The following is a 17778-nucleotide window of genomic DNA, read 5'->3' on the forward strand; positions in this document are numbered from 1 at the left end:
CCATCTAACCCATATTAGGCAAAAATTAAAAACTCTCCTCTGCTCTTACCGGCAGGCCAGGCAATCCTTTTTCTCCAGGCAATCCTTGAAGGCCTGGCTCACCCTGAAACGGGGAAGAGGTAAACATAATAAACCACTGAACCCATGAAAGCAAGACTTACCCCAACCCACCCATCATACTCCTGACTCCTAAAGCGAGGCTTTGTAACTTATTTGGCAGCAAGGAGGCTTGATTTGTGTCATCATTTGCCAAATATAGTCTCTCAGCAGCGTACTGATGCATGCAGCAGATTGTCTGTGACCACTTCCCATGGCTACACAGACCACTGCTTTGGAACTATTGTTCTCCTTTCCTCCACTGCTAGAAGGCAAACCAGAAGCATCTCAGATTGTCGCCTAGGGACTTCAAACATTCATAGTACTTCATAGAAAGCAGTAAAATAGCACATAATGAGACAGAATAATGTCTTCACAATCCTGCTTACAAATTCAAGAGCAAGCCAAATAAACTGCACTTGTCTGAGCATCACCTCATGCTAATGCAACCCCACCAAGTAAGACAGTGTGCACCATGACTTATGCAGAGACTCGGCAAACTCAGGCTTGGCTCCCAAACCAGCCTGTGTATGTCCTACACTAATTCAGCATATGTAAATTCTACGTGTGAACAGAATCTTTAACTCAAGATCCATACAGCTTCTGTAGATACACTGATGATCTAAATATGCATCTTAGTAAATGCCTGGATAACAAAATATACACGATTATTTCAAAGTATTGTGCATCACAGGGAAAGCAAGAGACCTGGAGCTTTTTATTTCTTTTCCCAAAAGATTTTTTTTTCCACTTGTGTTGACAGTTTCACATTTCACAGGTCCAACACAAAGAAAGTACAGTTCATTCATTTAGGATTAATGATGGAAACCTTTAAATAGCTTTAAGATTTTTCTTTCTGAGAGGTATGGATTCTCCAGTGCTCCACACTGCTCTGAGCTAACAACATTTTTATTCAATAGCCATCTGACAGATTAAACTAGTGCATAAAATGAGTATGATTTGGCAATATAACAGCCCTCACTGTGGTATTTTTTTCATAGCATGGGCAGGAATAGTAAATTGTATTTACAGACCTTTTCTCCTTGCTTCCCTTTGGGGAATCCCATGAATTCTAGTATTCCAGTGGATGGTGGGGGACCTGGAGGGCCAGGCAGTCCTACATCGCCCTGTTAGCAAAAGAGGAAGCTATTAACATAAGCAGAGCTTGTTTAATTTCCAGTGAAAGTTGTTTCTGAAAAAAAAGGCCACTCCAATTTTATCCCTCATACATAACAACCATGTGCCTTAATGCTGGCACAGGAGTTTGGTCATGGAAGCCAAAAGTCAGACTGAAAATTAAGATGAACAAAACATTAAACTTGTTTCACAGGAGCTGTGGATATAAAACACTGAAAGATTAAAAAAGAAAAAAACAAGGCTCAGCTTTAAAATCAACAGAAAAATAAAAAGGCCCCAGACACACTTTGAAGAGCAATATGAGAGGAAGGCAAGAAACAACTAGAAATGTAGCATGCTGAGAACTCATTTTAACAGTAGCAGAATCAAGCCCCAGACTGAGAACTCCGAGAAGCTGCATTATGCCAGCATAAATCCTCACACAGACCGCAGGATGCCTATTTAGGATAGTAAGACTGCAAATTACACATCAGTTGACCTAATGAATGTTATGCAATCCAAAGAGAATAAAGTCTGTAGAAAAATTCAATACAAGAGGTAAGGGTCCATATAAACTGAAGGACAGATTTGGAAGTTGTTTAAGGAAGACCTCATATCTTGATAGCCATGAAAACTCTGCACTGAAATGAGATTTTCTTCCCCCCTTCACCCAGGCAAAGCTCTCATCCTTTTTTTCCGTGTAAAAACAGATCAGCAACCAGCAAGGTTCTTCAGTATTTGGACTGTCACTCAGTCCAAAAGAAGAAAAAGGAAAAGAAGAAATTGCTGTAATCTAGCCACCTTCTAGAGATTAAAGCTATGATGGAACACTGGAGTATTGCTTCACACTCTTTCCATAACTGAAAAAGTTTCACTTACCTTTTCTCCTTTCTCTCCTTGAAAGCCTAATCCCATATTACCCTATGGCAGAAAAAAAACCAATAATGAGTGAAAAGCAAAACAGCAGCAAAACAGCATTACTAGCATTACCATCTAGGCCCACAGGAATGACAAAAAAGCTAACAATCAGGTGTGAAAAGACAACAGAAAGAGCAGGTACTTACTTTTGGACCTGGTGGCCCAGGGGGACCCACTGGACCCTAAACGTGAAAAAGATTAAGATTTTATTTTTTTGACTTAAGTAGGATGCACACAATGAGAGCAATGTTGTAATCTTCTAGTCTTCACATCTATGATAGACAGCATAGCCCCTTGGCACTATGGTTAATTAAAAACAAACCTTAATTTAAAGCAACAAACTTTTAGTTTGCTTTTACCTCTGCCCTAATAAAACTCTCTTCTAGTATCTTGAAAAAGTGACTTTTCAGCACATTTCATGATGACAAAGGCTCCAAACATGCAGAGGTCAGCATATTCCCTCAAGTCCTGAGACGAGGAAGCGCTCAGAATAGTATCGAGTACTGTTTGTAGATGGTGCTCTAGGGCTTTGTTGGAGCTCTCATTCATGACTGCTGCTCTGAACACTGCTCCAGAGGAGAAATTGTGACTAGTTTAAACAGTTTAAGTATTCCACACCTGAAAAATGTGCTTAGTACTTCTAGATGCACAAATGCTTTTGCTCATTGTCATGAGACAAATATAGGTAAAGATGAAAAACTGCCAACATCTTGAACTGTTCTGTCAAGAAGTGCGACAGTCAGGGTCTCTTACTTGCAAACCTGGTAATCCTATAGGGCCTGCAGAACCTGTTGGACCTGGAAAACCTTTTGGGCCCTATAAGAAGAACACAGGAGAAATATAGAACGTGTAGTAATTATCCCATCAAACCCCAACCAAACACTGTCTCTGAAAACATGAAGCAATATCCCCTAATTATGTAGGTTCATTTAATTTCTATAATAACCTATTTCATATTAGTATATTTTTTGAAAGTCAAAGTTAAGAGTTAAATGGTAGAAGGGAGTTTGATTTTAAAAGGGAAAAATAGAACAGATAATTGCAAAAATCTGACTTCCTCTAACGTAATGTGGACCGAAGCATACCATTAGAAAACTGTAGTTATTCATGCAATTGGTATCATGCAAATACATGTCCCATTAATTTGAAAAGTGTTCTTGAGAATCAATACAAGAAGAAATACTTGCTTACTATAATATTTTTTAAAATAATTATCCTCCAAATTAAATAACTTACAGAAATTCCATCCAATCCAGGAAGACCATTTTCTCCCTAAAAATAATAAATGCATTAATAAAAATGCCACTATATTATTGCAACAAACTAGTCAGGGCATTAAGTTTTGTATAAATAGAAATATTTGGTTTTTGTTAATATTAGATCAAGTGCACATGGGAAAACATTTTGACACCTGTGCTTCCATATTTAAATTGGGCAATGGAGAGGTTCCAAATCTCTGGAAAAATGACAACCGTTTTATTTACGGGTAGCGAGAGAAGCTAAAGTGGCATTAAAAACTTGTATTCATCATAAAAACACTGGAAAACACACATACAAAATCTTTCCTTACAAAAACAGTACAAAATGTATTATTATTTCGAATTATCTTTATTTTCCACAAACAAAGGTTAATAAATAAGGATGTATTTAACTTTTACAAATGGACGGGTGTATATGCGTGGGTAGAATTTTAGAAAAGTTGATAATTTCGACCAAAAAAATCAGTGTGAGGTGTTAGGCCTTACATGACAGAAAAAAATAATCTTAATATTTTCAACATTTAATGAATCATGAGGCTGCTGAATGTACCACAAGAGGCACAGAATCCTTTATAGTGTTTTCCAAGCCTAGTCCTTCCAGCAAAAATCAAAACCAGTGTAAGTCAGTGAGTGTATGTTTCAAGGCAACAAAGAACTAAATTTTTTACATGAGTATAGTCAAAGAACCTATTACTGTTCTGAACAATAAACTGATACCATCTATCCATAGTTTGTATTCTCTGCATAGGAAATAAAATTACAGACATGATACAGACATTTTAGGGAGAGGTCTTTATTAAACAGAGAGAATAAAATCCTGACTTCATAGTGGTAAATGATGGACTACAAGTGGGATATGATATCCATGTATTTAAACTCAGAGTATAACTGGTTACTTACTACTATCTCCCAGTAAAAAACACTGGGAGTCAATGGGGATTTTATGGTAGAAATCTTAACATGCACCCATGAATCTCCTGGGTTGTTTTTTCAACAGACCTGGCACATGTGAGGACGCTAGTTACAGGAAAGTTTGGCATCTAAAAAAAATATGCTCTCTCACATGAGTCAGGATAAGCTTACAAGAAATTCCTCATATCTTCGGTTTGAGGCCAGCAAGGAATAGTGATAGCTGTCCAGAGACAGCTGAAGGACCAGCAACTGCTCTGAACACTAACAGTATGTGCAATGTCCCAGCATCCCCACGTGGGATGAACAAGATATGTTTGTGTTGCAAAGATCAAGCAATTCCAAGTTCTGAGAGCATTCAGTGCTGTCATTAAGTAATTAGAGGCCTTTTTCACAGCTCTGCCTTCAGACATACCTAGGATACCCACGTCTAACATCATGAGCAATATAAACTGCACCATCAGCCCTGCAAACTCTAGGACATCAAAGTGTTTCTCACATTGCATCTTCTGCCATGACAAATCTTACCTTCATTCCTTTAAGGCTGCCTTGAGCAAAAACAGGTTCTCCTTTAAGACCTTTTGGGCCAGGACGACCCTGTTAAAAAATGAATGTCAAAAGTAAATTTCTGGGGAAAAAAAAAAAAAAAGTTACAGTTTTGGTTTTGAAAGAAATTATATTCAGTATTCTGAGCAGGGCAAACTCCTGGCTCCAGTGAACTGCAAAAGTAGCAATGCAGTTGTGTCAAAGAAGCTGTGGTATTAGGAGAACTTAAGACTTCCTGGGGCTTTAGAAAAACAATGTTCTGCAAACATTTTCTCTGCTATTTTCCTGTTTATATTAGATTTTCCTTTTATTTTAGGCCTTTGACAACTTTTAATATCCTATTTGAATTTGTTTGACATACTGTAACCCTCCTGTTCATATACATGTCTCTTGTGCAGCACTGTAAATCACCATATTTATTTAGAAACAATAAGAAAAAAAATGGTAGATCTCATGAATCTCTGCAGAAGTGACTGTTATAATTCTAGATTTACCCAATTTATTTTAATCTTGATCATCACATTCAATTTATCTGAGATGATTTCATTTAATTGCCACTTTAATTTGAGAGGGTGAGCTGATCCAAGCAGCTTTCTTTGCCAAAAATATAATCCTACAAGCATTACAAAAGAGAATTTTGAACAGTAGGTATGAGTAAATCAGTTACTTTAGAAAACCATACTTTAACTTGTTCTTGTTGCTTTGTGTATTTTCAACATTATATGCACTCTATGTCTGGACGACATGTAAAGATTTTTTTAGCATAGCTTAGAAAAGCTGAAATAAATGGCAATACTTATTTCTGGCAGATGTATTTTCTTCTTCTTCTTCCTGTGTAAATGCAAAGGAGCTCCACTGCTGGTGAGATTAGTCACATAACTTGGGCTTCTAAGATTAGGCTTTGAATGTGAACAAATATTCAAATATTTGTCAAATACTTGAATATCACACCAATTAGTTTCTGGTTACATTTCGAAACTAACTCCATATGTTTGTATGTATATATAAACAGTATAATTCCCCCTAAATATGTAAGAGTGGAGTTCTTAGAACTAATCCTACACACTTAAACAGGGCATAGAATGTGAACCGGCTACCTCCACTTCCACATAGGTATTTCTCCAAAGACAATTCATCCGGTAAGGCAAATGGGAAGATGTTGCCCTTACAAGCGTCACTATGTGTAAGATGGGAGTCCAGATAAATAGCCTGTCCAGTGCAGACTAAATCAAACTCAAAATTGGTAGGGAATTGTTTTCAAAAGTAAAACACATACCTTAGGAAAGTAAATCCTACTGACACTCAGTGATACCAAAGCTTTTAGCTGTCTTAACACCTGAAGGAAGGTATCCAATATTTGATGCATAGACCTGAACACGTGGTATCTTCCTTTTCTGAATCAGCATCCACTAACTTGAAACTTGCCAAGTGCAAGATATTTGCCACTTTATGGTTCTTAGAAGCTTTATCATGGTCTCTTATGAGTCAGCTTGAACGTTGCCAGTTGCAACGGTATAACTTGTGTGATCACGTTGTCACAGGATCTTTATTTTATCTTCAGAAGTTAACATTTAGACAGTCAATCAGAGTGGAATTCCAATAAGAAAATGACACTGAGCTCCAACAATGCTAATGAAATGAGGGTTCTTCCTAAGAAATCGGGAGTCACTTTTCCAGAAAAGCAAACCCTAGCTTAGTGACTACAAATGCTATAGTTGCCTTGGGACGTACCGGCAGCCCAGGAATGCCAGGAAATCCATCTGTTCCAGAAAGACCAGGACTCCCAATGGTACCATTGCAGCCATCAAGGCCAGGCAGACCTCTGGGTCCAGACTGGCCAGGGTGACCCTGTGTAAAGGGAAAAAGAGAAAATGACTGACAGGAGGCATTTTATTAGTAATACTGCCCCCCAGAAAACTGATATCTTCCAAATGGCAACATAAAACAAAGGAAATAGACAACTCCCACTCAAGTTCAGTGTATGGTAGACTGCAGTTGAACTAGCTTATTCAGCCAGCATTGTTTATCCTCCCCAAAGCTTAAATCCTAGAACACTGGCTGGTTTCATTTAATTATCTTTTCCTCCAAGGGATAATTTTCTGAAGTACATAACTTGTGCATGAGTAGGTCCTGAAAGTGCAATACTGGTCCCCTAGCAGTCTGAAATACATGGTGTGACACAGCTCAGCACAGCACACAAGGGTGCACCTGACACCAGGAGTGGGAGTTGCTCATGTAAAAACAAGGGGAAAAGGCAGGTTCGACAATACTGAGCATTTATAATTCTAATCTGCTTAAGTTTCAGTGGCTTCTCTTCCTCTGCACTGTGGATTCTTTCTTTTAATAGTTCAACAGATGTTCCAGCTCTAGCATCACACCATTCAAGCACAACAGCTTTTCTCGTTATATTACACTTAAAACCTTAGGCAAAGCAACCAGGACAAAAACCTACTAAAACTAGCAGTCTTTAAAAGAAAGTATACGTAATGGTCAATTAATAAGAAAGAATTGTACCTAATTCTGATTTCACACAATTTTGCTCTGCTATGCCTCTATTAATTTGACTCAACACTATACTGCTGCAAAGGAGAGAAAAATCAGAGTCTTTAACTACTTTTTCTTCAGTATCCTGTGGGTTTGCATAGGCATAATAAAGAAAGGCAAAACTGTCAGTCTTACTGCTCAGGTATCGACTATCTCTTTATTCTATCCATCTTTTCACAGAAATGAGCTCTGCGGCACTCAAAGACAATGTTTTGTGGCAAGAGGAAAAATGAAACTTAGGGAGAGAGTACCAGTAACCAACAGTTCTCTCCCTCCCTTTTGTACACCCTGATCTTGAATCATCCCCAAAGTACTTGTGTTTGATCCCAAAGGTTCATCCCTAAGACACAGCGTTAAAGAAGTTATGACTCATAGTAGGAAAGTAAAAAATAAACACGGATAAAATGGGGATAAAACAGAACATTAACAATCCTTCATGCCAGACGCTTAAAACAAATCAGATTTGTGTTACTAAAGGTCTTCCAGTCCAAGCCAATAATATATCCTCTCACCAAACTCAGTGAGAACTTTGGAGTAATGTAAAGCCTTTTGTCTAAGGATTTTAAAATGCCTTGCAAAAATGAATGCTGTAATCTTCATTTTACGGATGAGAAGCTGGGAGCACACAGTAGCCAAGTGCCATTCCCAAGGATGCAGAGCCACTTGGACTGTATTTATGTAAATGCTCAAACTGCTCACCAGTCTCAGCTGCTGCTAGAAGGGCCATTGCCCACTCCTGGCTGCTCACGCCTACCCTTTCATTGTGCCAGCATAAGCACAGGCACAGAAGGTAAGTCAGAGCAAGAAAACAACACAGAAGAAAAATAACTGTTCTGTTTCTTAAGTGTTAATTTTCAGCCAGATGAGTTCCTTGGTCCAGTGCATCTGGCAACTGCATGGTGATTTGTGCCAACAAAATGGAGAGAAGAGGAGAGAGCCCAGATCTGCACCCTGTCAGTCCACAAGGTGCGAGCTGAACCACTGCAATGTGTATCTCCGCTGCAGGATCGAGGCAGTTCACCCAGACAAGTACAAATGTGAGATTAAACACAGCCTCAGGACATGGAATGAAGTCATCCCAAAACATGAGCATCAGGCATCACTGGGTATATAGTACCAAGAGCCCTGATGATTAAAGTCTGTTCTTGAAAGCACCCACTTGTGGTGTGCAAGCAGAGGACTTGCCAGGCTCCAGTCTAGCAACAGGAGAAGGCTGAAGCACCAATTTTGGTTCCCAAAACTGGATAAGTCAATGGCAACCCACCTTCCCCTCCATCCATACAGCACGTCATAGCCAAGAGCAGCAAGCCTCTGATGGGACAGGCCGTGACTGCAGAGGAAGGCCAGTGGTCAATTTTGATGAGGCCTTTCTCATTGTTTACAGCATCAACAACACAAAAGCTGTGTGAGAAGAGCACATGTATCTGCTTACAACATAAGGTGGCCAGCTGCTGGGTTTAGCAAAGCTGAACCCCCAACATCTGTCCCTCAGACAGATGAACCAAGCTGCTGAGCCTCCAGGGTGGGCCAGGAGCCAGCTGTGGCAGGCAGCTGGCTGGTAGGCCTCACGTCTTGGGAACAATCTCTTAAATCTTGGCACAACACAGTCTCTTAGGGCCCAAAGGGTTTTGGTATCCCCTTAGTATGTGAGGAGGGCTCACAAAGGGGATATAAACTGTACTGACAGTGATTGTTTATGTGTATTAAATACATCTGTGGCCCTGCCACTTAATCCCATAGCATCTGTGTCTCTGGTCCTGAGCCAAAGCATCATCTCCCGCCCCCCCCCTGTCTCTCTTGCTTTAGAAAAATAATATACAATTTCCTACCTTCTGGCTAAAGTGCAATCAGAATTCATGATGGTTTGTTTTAAGAGTCTTACCTGAGCACTCACGACCAGCTTCCTTGAGAATCATAGGAATCTGGCTTAAATGAAGCTTTTCGACGGGAATTTAAAACTCTGATTAAAAGAGCTGTTTTGGTCTGAAAACCAGTGGTTAACAGTTTCACTCTATTAGTTCTAACAGTTTCACTCTATTCACTTGTTCTCACTTTCTCTTATTCCTGTGTCAGACGCGTTAATTCAGCTCAAGCACTTCAACTGACTACAGCAGAAGACTTTCACTTATGACATGGCAGGGTGACTAGCTTACAAACCTGAGCTAAAAAACAGGATGGAGAGATCACTTGTGCTCTCTGTTCTCACAAAAGGAGACATTCCCCGGGAGCCAGATAAGGAAACTTGAATTGTTCATCTAGGCTCTTGCTTTATCTGACTCTCATATACACTACCGCTGTGATCCCAGGCAGCCTCTTTTCTAAATCAAACAGGCTTAGCACAAAGGACATCCCAACAGGAGAGCTCAACAAATATTTAAAAACAGGGAAACAAATGCAATCAAGGGTGAACACAAAACTAGTTGAATAAGCGGGTTCATAGATTGCTACGGTGAAGTGGCCTCTTACAGCCATTGCCAAGTGCTTGCACTTCCTCTAGGAGGGACACAAAATAAAGAGCTTTGCCTTTTCACGTAGCTCTAACTTTCATTGTGCAGACAAGAGCTCTTTCCTCATAGAAATATTTCCTTCTAGAAACCTCTGGGTTGCTCATGAAAAGCTATGTGCATCTCCCAGCTCCAGTTTCAGCCCTTGCTAGAGGTTGTCCTTGAATCCTGTCCTATGGGAAAAAATAAACTTCCCAAGCAGGGCCAAGGATTTGAGGGTTTCCTCTGCAGTGTGACACAGAAGGGCTAGCGATAAACACATGCTGCTGCTGTATTTACTAAGTTAAAGGGATTAGTCAGTCCAGCTGCAACAACAGGATTTACTTGCCACCAGCATTCCCCAAGGGAACTCTGTGGAACACCACTTCCCCTAAGGTCAGCAGCGGGATTCCCCTCTGAATCACAGCCTTGCAGCCTTTTGGCCTTGACTAAAACATACCTGCCCACGCTAACATACCTGCATACTCCAAAGACACTCTCTTCATGTTGGGATGTTAATTCTTGTGCAAAGATAGTGACTTATTTTCAATTCTCTCTTAAATGTATCAGCACACCTATGCTCTCTGTCCCTTTGCATTTCGCACAACTATATAAGGTGCGTATGTTCATATACATTTCACAACAAACCTAAGCTACTCCCTATCCTGAAGTGCAACTATATATGTAAATATTTTTTCAAGCAGTGGTATTTGCTACTTTCGTCCTGAATGGAAATATTTCTCTCAATGGCTAGAAGGTAAACAATATGCATTAGTTTCCCTTCACCCTTTTTCTGTCCTGCAGTTGTGACACAGAAGAGCCGTAGGGAGAGCATTTTGCTGTTCACGAGCAGCAAAATGTACCTCTTTCCCATTCACCCACCTGCAGAAGATTGTATATCAGACAATGTAGATTGGGATATGCTGGAGGCTTTGAATCCTCTCATCTACCTTTCTCTCTTCTTGGAATGCCTGCTGCTGCCAACTACCTGGCAATGGTTGTTGCCCTATTTCTCTCCTCCCCTCATTGTTGGGAATCCCCTTTCTCCAGAGCCTCATCTGAAAAAATACCCAGAGAACAGCATGTTCCCACATTGTGTTCAATTAAATTAAGTATTATGGGAACAGCTTGTTCTCTTCAGAGCTAGAAAGTTAGTTGGCTGGTGGGAAAAGAAAAAATAGCAGCAAGGGAGTGGAGCAGGAGAGAAAACAGGCAAGGATGAGCAGAGGGGGAGAGAAGGACAGAGGCCAGGAAGGAACTGGAATCGAGCAAGCTCATTTACAGGGCCAAGTGTGCATTTTCAGCCAATCTATCAAAACAATTCAGTTTTTGATAGGAAGTCAGGAAACACAGCTCCACTCTGTTGAAGCTCTTGGCCAGCTGAGGAAGTAAGGAAGATGGGAATGAAAAACATGAGTGTAGTCAGAAGGCACAGGTATATGGAAGATGGAAAAATGTCATCAAAAAAGGAAAAATAATTCAATACCAGAAGGAGAAAAATGAACTAAATAGTACTGAGAAAGCAATGAAGTTTGGGGCAACTTCTAAAGCTGGCCCAGCTAAAACTTCCCTGAGGCAAAGTGTCTCTAAAACACATCTTTGCAAGAATCACCAGTGAAAAACAAAGCAAAAGACAGCTGGTCAAGATACCCTAGGCACCTAATTTTGTTATGAAGTAGGAAGCAATTGTCATTATAATGTTCAAGTTCAAAACAAACAAAATATTCTTGATGGTCAGGGAAAAGAGTTACCTACTCCTATCACATGCCAAATACAGTAAATTACCTCTTTTCTGTCTTAGGTTTGAGAGAGAACTAGCACCTAGTCGGGAAGCAAGGATTCTCTGGAGGGCCTCAGCTCTAATCATTGTTTTGGTTCACATCATAGGAAAGGAAGATCAAGGGAGACATGATAACACTTACCACATACAAGAAGACTATTAGAGGGAAAAATGGAACAATCTGCCCCCTGTGACCATGATGAGTAAGATAAGAACTATCAGGTTTAAACTATGGTAAGAAAGATTGAAGTTAGGCTGTAGGATTACTTTTTTTTCAGCAGAGAAGCTAGAGCCTCCATCATTACAATGTTTGAAGAATTGGTATTTCCTTCCAGAGAGAAGCAAGACCTTTACAAGATATATTGTGCATGTGCTAAGACACTATCATTGTGCTTTTGGTTGTGACTAACATTCTGGTGACTTATATTTACATACGAAAACTCACTGGGATCCCGTTGATTCCTTGAAATCCTGGAACTCCCATTGAGCCCTGAAGAAAAAAAGAATACATGTTATTTTTCTCTTTTTCAATTTCTGGTCACTGGACTATATATTTCAGTATATCTCAGTTACTGACAAGATACTTTTCACTCCAACGTTTTCAGTCATGGACTTCAGCTATCAACACCAAGAGGAACAAACTATCTCATATGGATTTTCTCTGACTGCACGGGTCACTGAGCATCTGAGCTTGACTGGATGTCAAATGAGTGTTTCAGGAATGTCTTAATCAGGCAATTTAAAGGAAAAATATAATCTCCTACTGCACATCTGAGGAAAATAAGATGCCAGAAAAATAAACAATCCAGTATAAATTTAACTCCCAGTGTAACGCTTGATCTTCCAAGAGTTTCAACAGGTCTTACCGTTGTTTTTTTTTTTTTTTTGGTCTATATTTTGGTACCACCACCTAGAGATATGTAGATCATTGTATTACTTTTAGACCACCCCATCTAAGTTGTAAGTGAATTCCACTTAATTGGTTCTACTGCTCTGCTCCAAATCCTAGCAGAACAAGCTATGTGAGCACAATATCCAGCCTAAACTGTTCTTGGTTTGGAAAGGTAAAGTACATTGCTTCCATGAAGGAGAGGGAGGTAGAATCCTACTGCATGTTGGTACTGCACATGCATCCATTTCAATGGATAGAAACAGAAGTTCTGGAGTAGTTAAGGGATTATTTCAGTGCAAGGTAATTGGTTCCAACTGTTAGAGGCTAGTTCCAGCTCTGGGTTTCTGTCTTTTCCAAAAAGTGGGTTTATTGATTTCAGTGTTACCTGCTAGAATTGTGAAAATGCTCACTCATATCAGCACCCATTGTTTTGAATCCTCCTTTGCCTTTCAGATCAATGCAACACTGAGGCAATGACTTTCATCGTCATCATTTTCAGTTTACATGGTTCTTTGTCTGATGAGAAAGGGTGACCAGAACTACAACATGCTGACTAATATTAAGCAAAAGGAGAGTGTAACTGCAGCACATTGAAGCACAAGTGATCTGGTTTTCATCTAGCTATCTCACCTACCAGCAGCTGGCAAAACAAGCTCTGCTCTGCTGGTCCTGGTTCCTAAACTATCTAACTTCTTATTTGCACACATAACTTGAGCACCTTGCATCAGTAGACTGGTAAGATGTTCTGGACAGTCCAAGAACACAAGCCCTTATCCTGATGTCCCAGACTTCCTTCAGATTTTAGAAAAAAGGAACAGCATACAGAACTTCTGTCTTAAGTTTTCAAACTATTGTCCTTGAAACATGTCTTTTGTCCAATCACATAGGCATGAGAATAGAAATCTCATCCCAGCCCTCGCATCAGACAATATCAGACATCCCCATCATACAACCCACTGCATACCCTCTGTTAGGCTATGGGCTATGTGGTGGGAGCACATGCTCTGCATTGGCCTTTGTGGTGGGATAAAATGAATCCTTAGCATGCAACCCCAAACTTATGATGCAAACACGTCTGGGGCGTAATGTAAACTTCCCTTAAGGTAAACTACCTACATGTATCCACTTTTTATTACTGAAAGTATTTGTTCGTAATTCCATTGACTCTTCTGCCTAGCTCTGAACTCCTCCTTTGATACTTCCTAAGAAGAAACAGCAGAACAAACCCTCAGGGCTTTTAAACATTCTACATTTGCTATTGTGCCCATTCTTGGGCACTGCATTCATTGACACCTACACCTTATGCTGGGTTATTCTATTTAATATGACATAGTTTATCATATTATTTCTGTTACAAATAGCTTTTCATCTGCAAAACTGAGTTACAGGTTCCATTCAGTAGCCATTTCCTTTGCTTTTCTAGACACCAGTTCAGGATCATCTACATGGGGATCAGCTCCAGGTCTCTCTGAATGTAGTGTGATTACATTTATCCTGGGCAGGTGAAGTGAACAGAACAACAGAACTCCCAACAGAATATTTATTTAGCTATGGTTCGCCTCCCAGCATGGCTACAACATTCAGCAGCTTTGGAAGCTGTGTTCTCACTTTAAAATATAAGCAGGACATTCTCTAAATATAATAACGAAATACTCTTGTTTTCTTATCCTCTGCACAAATAGTCCAAGACTATCTTCATACATTCAAAAATGTATTCATGGCCATAAATCTACTGAAGGGGAAAAAAATGAAAATTCACTGTTGAAACTACCTTGATGCCTTTGTGTCCAGGTGGTCCAGGGGAGCCCACTGCTCCTCTCTCACCTTTTGCTCCTGGCAAACCTTCTGGGCCAGTAAATCCAGGAGCGCCTATCGGTCCTTGAATCCCAATCGGTCCTGGTCGACCCTAACAAAAAACAAAAAGTAAGTCAATGCACCATGTTCACTAACACTTTTTTTTATTCCTTCATCCAGCTCGATCTATAACATAATTTGATACCTCTCAGGGTAGTTAGGGCCTTCTGAAGTTTTCGCTGTACATTTTCAGACAAAAGTTGTTTATAGAGGTATTTCAGGTAAGTCATGAGAAATTTCCTTTTTTGCCTTTTTTCCCCCTGGAAGATTTATTAATACCCATATTGTTGTAGGAACCTGGGAAAACAACAGTGTTTTGAGATGAAGCTGACTACTACTTACTAAGTTTGCAACCTCTATTTCCAAGCTGCAAGACAAAAAGATTTTTTGCTTATGCTTTAGTTCATGAGTATAACAGAAAGTCAAAACAAGATGCAAGAACTGCATCATATGCAATTAGAAAGCACACTTTAGATAACTTGAGACTAGTACCATAGTTGGCCCAATACTGGGATTAATTCTACTGTGAATTACTTTATATTCCGCTCTGATTACCTTATCAGAGTTGGTGTGGATTTTGATTTCTTAGGCTCAAAAAGAAGAGTGCATTGACTAAGCATTGCCTGAAGATGGCAACCTTTTCTAAAACTGCAGACTCATATGTGACTGATGAACTTTTATTGTTCTATTACTACGTAGATGTACAGAGTAGCCTGGTACTTGTTTATTTAACAAGCCAACGCTAAAGAAATTTCACTGTAGGTGCTCCAGCATCTTCTTAGCCACTTGGCAGCTGAATACTTACCACAGTTTTGTGTTAACATTTTTACACTTCTCAGTTCAAGAGTATCTGAAATAGATCAATAGTGTCTAAGATCCCAAAGTATGGGCAGAAATTAGCAGTTTAGGTTCATGTTTTCTAGTGGCAAGGCACTCAGTGGATTACATGATGTTATCCATGCAAAGAACGAAGCCTTAATTAAAAGATATAGAATGGAGGAAGAAGTTTTAAATGAAAATAAATCCTCCTTCCTTCACTCCTTTTCTAGTGCTCACATCCATGGTAGTGTATTTCTCTTCTATTTCCCTAACTCCTTAAAACAGCAGAAGGAATGCAGCTCCCTGCTGGAAGGGGTTTAGTCATCTCAGCTGGAGACATACAAAGTCCTGACTCTGCCTTGGCAGGTAGAAGACTTTGCAGTTAACTTAAAAATGCATTTTTACATGTTAATAATCAAGCGATCTGAAACAGTCAGAAATTCACTTTAAAATCCTTCTTCCAGGATCATTTTTTGTACCTGTTTAGGTTGAAACATTTCATCACTTATTCCATATTCCTTCACTACTGGAGCAGGTTTCTTTTAAACTTCAGCACTTCCCCCATTCAGCCCTGCTGTTGCCATTGTTTCACCCTGGCCTTTTGACAGAGGTCAAGTGCACCTGTTTTACATTTCATACCTTTCCTACCTAGACACTACGCACACTGTGCACTTCCAGGGGAGCAGACTCCCATCTCAAAAGGCTTTTCTGTCGATTATTTTTAACTTTTTTTACTCTGGGATAATCATCACTGAAACCCTTTATATTGGGAAGCACACAATCATAACATTAATCCCCAAATCTTCAGTGGCCCTTGGCAACCACACCAAACAAGGAACATGTTGTGAAAATCACATGCTTTGCTCTCGCTTACAGTGTCAGACTTAACTTTGTAAGTTCCCATGGTCACAAGCTATTTAGACTCTTGCAGGCAGTGTTTCGCTTCCAAGACATGGAGTGAGGACTGTTCACCTCCGGGCAAGACAGTAAGGGAGAGAGAGAGACACTAAAATGGGCACATTAATGTTCGAGACAAACACCACCCTCAAAAGCTTCAGCACCCAAGCATCCACCAAGATTTCTAAGGAAAACACACTCAATTCCCCACTTGTTTGAACTGTTAACACTTCTATATTCAATTAGTTTGTCCACTGAATGATACTGCTTCACAAGGACTGAAACTGATAGCAATTAACATTTTAGGAGGCTTTTCTTCTGCACAGCTGCAGATTACTTTGCCAAATATATGTAGATGAGAGAGTAAGGACCAGTGACTAGAGGTCCTGCCTGTGTTCAGTCCTGGAGGGGACAGAAAAATTAAATATGTTTTCTACAATGTCAGTGTCCACAGGTGAAAACCTTCCTTTTGTCTTATTGAATAAATATTTTAACAGAATCTGAAGATTTTGTCCAGTGCCTTAGTCACAAACTATAAAGACACAGCGAAGTGCTTCTAATCTCTCTGATAATGGGATTATGCCATGATAATCAGGCTCTCAAGAATTTCTACTGGTTCTTTTGAAGTCTTTGTGGATGGAAATCATATTTTCTATGCTGAAACAAAGGACTTTCCTTCACTGCTAAAAAAGCTGCATTTTTCATCACTCAGTAGCACTCCCATGAACTGTCCCGAGATAAAAGCATTTTCAAGAGCAGGCGCTGTGGTGCTCAGGCACAAATCCAGGATTAAAGTACGGCAAAGACTCAGGTTTTACCACAAGGTAAACTCTAGGGTTCAATGCCAGGTAGAGCTACTGTTTGACCCCACTGAGTTTACCTTGTGGTAAAGCCTAAGTACCTAGTCTGTACTGTACTTTGGCATCAGGTTCAGCTCTTATACTTCTTACTTATCCCGAGGATAAAGAGAACAAACATCTCTTAACAGTGAGGACAAGATTAAACATAAAATGTGAATTATATCAAATGGAAACTTCAGTGAATTAACAGAGCCCTCTATTTTTAATCTGTTATATACATATATATATATACATATATATATATAGCCTAGTAGACTGTAGAAGAACCATAAGGAACTGAAGAAAATGGTATCATTTTGGTTTCTTGGCTGCGTGACAACTTAAAAAAAAAGTATAGAATTTCAGTAACATCAAGCAAGGACAAAGTCTATGAAATTATTGCAACTTGCAGATGTTTTCACAGATGCCCACTAGAATTCCATATATTTGAAATCCATGACCTGTATCCTCAAACACATTTGTGTATCAAGCTTTTACTACCCAAGCAGCACAAAGTTAGGATGCCTGACTCTCTGTAATGAATATCTCATTGGTAAATAACAAGAAAAATGGCACTGTATACCTTTCCATAGATTAACTTCAGAATTTTGTGCCACAAGTTGCGTGTTATATGCATCCCTGTAACGTGCTTAGCCATTGCAACCATTAAAAATACAGAGATGCTTCCCAGGAAACCCAGCTTTCCATTCTTGATGTAACCAACAGGAAAAAATGACAGAAGTAGGAACCACGCATAGCTTCTGAATCTATACCCGCTACAGAAGGTAGTAAAATCAAATGGCCCCAGAACATGCTTTGATCAGAA

At 39.6% G+C, this 17778-nt stretch overlaps 1 protein-coding gene across 2 annotated transcripts in view; it reads right to left on the reverse strand.

Moving 5' to 3' along the window:
- Nucleotides 1–17778, reverse strand: part of COL4A6 (collagen type IV alpha 6 chain) — a 130374-nt gene that overhangs the window by 32937 nt on the left and 79659 nt on the right. For both annotated transcript variants that reach the window (XM_067004888.1, XM_048070766.2), the window contains exons 5-14: nt 14315–14449; nt 12097–12141; nt 6576–6692; nt 4827–4895; nt 3367–3402; nt 2884–2946; nt 2277–2312; nt 2092–2133; nt 1131–1223; nt 50–103 (exon numbers count right to left, since the gene is read on the reverse strand). In XM_067004888.1, coding sequence (XP_066860989.1) covers nt 50–103; nt 1131–1223; nt 2092–2133; nt 2277–2312; nt 2884–2946; nt 3367–3402; nt 4827–4895; nt 6576–6692; nt 12097–12141; nt 14315–14449 — 690 coding nt within the window. The remainder of the gene's footprint in view (nt 1–49; nt 104–1130; nt 1224–2091; nt 2134–2276; nt 2313–2883; nt 2947–3366; nt 3403–4826; nt 4896–6575; nt 6693–12096; nt 12142–14314; nt 14450–17778) is intronic.

The sequence above is a fragment of the Anser cygnoides genome, chromosome 13, assembly GCF_040182565.1.
Source record: "Anser cygnoides isolate HZ-2024a breed goose chromosome 13, Taihu_goose_T2T_genome, whole genome shotgun sequence".
Lineage (NCBI taxonomy): Eukaryota > Metazoa > Chordata > Aves > Anseriformes > Anatidae > Anser > Anser cygnoides.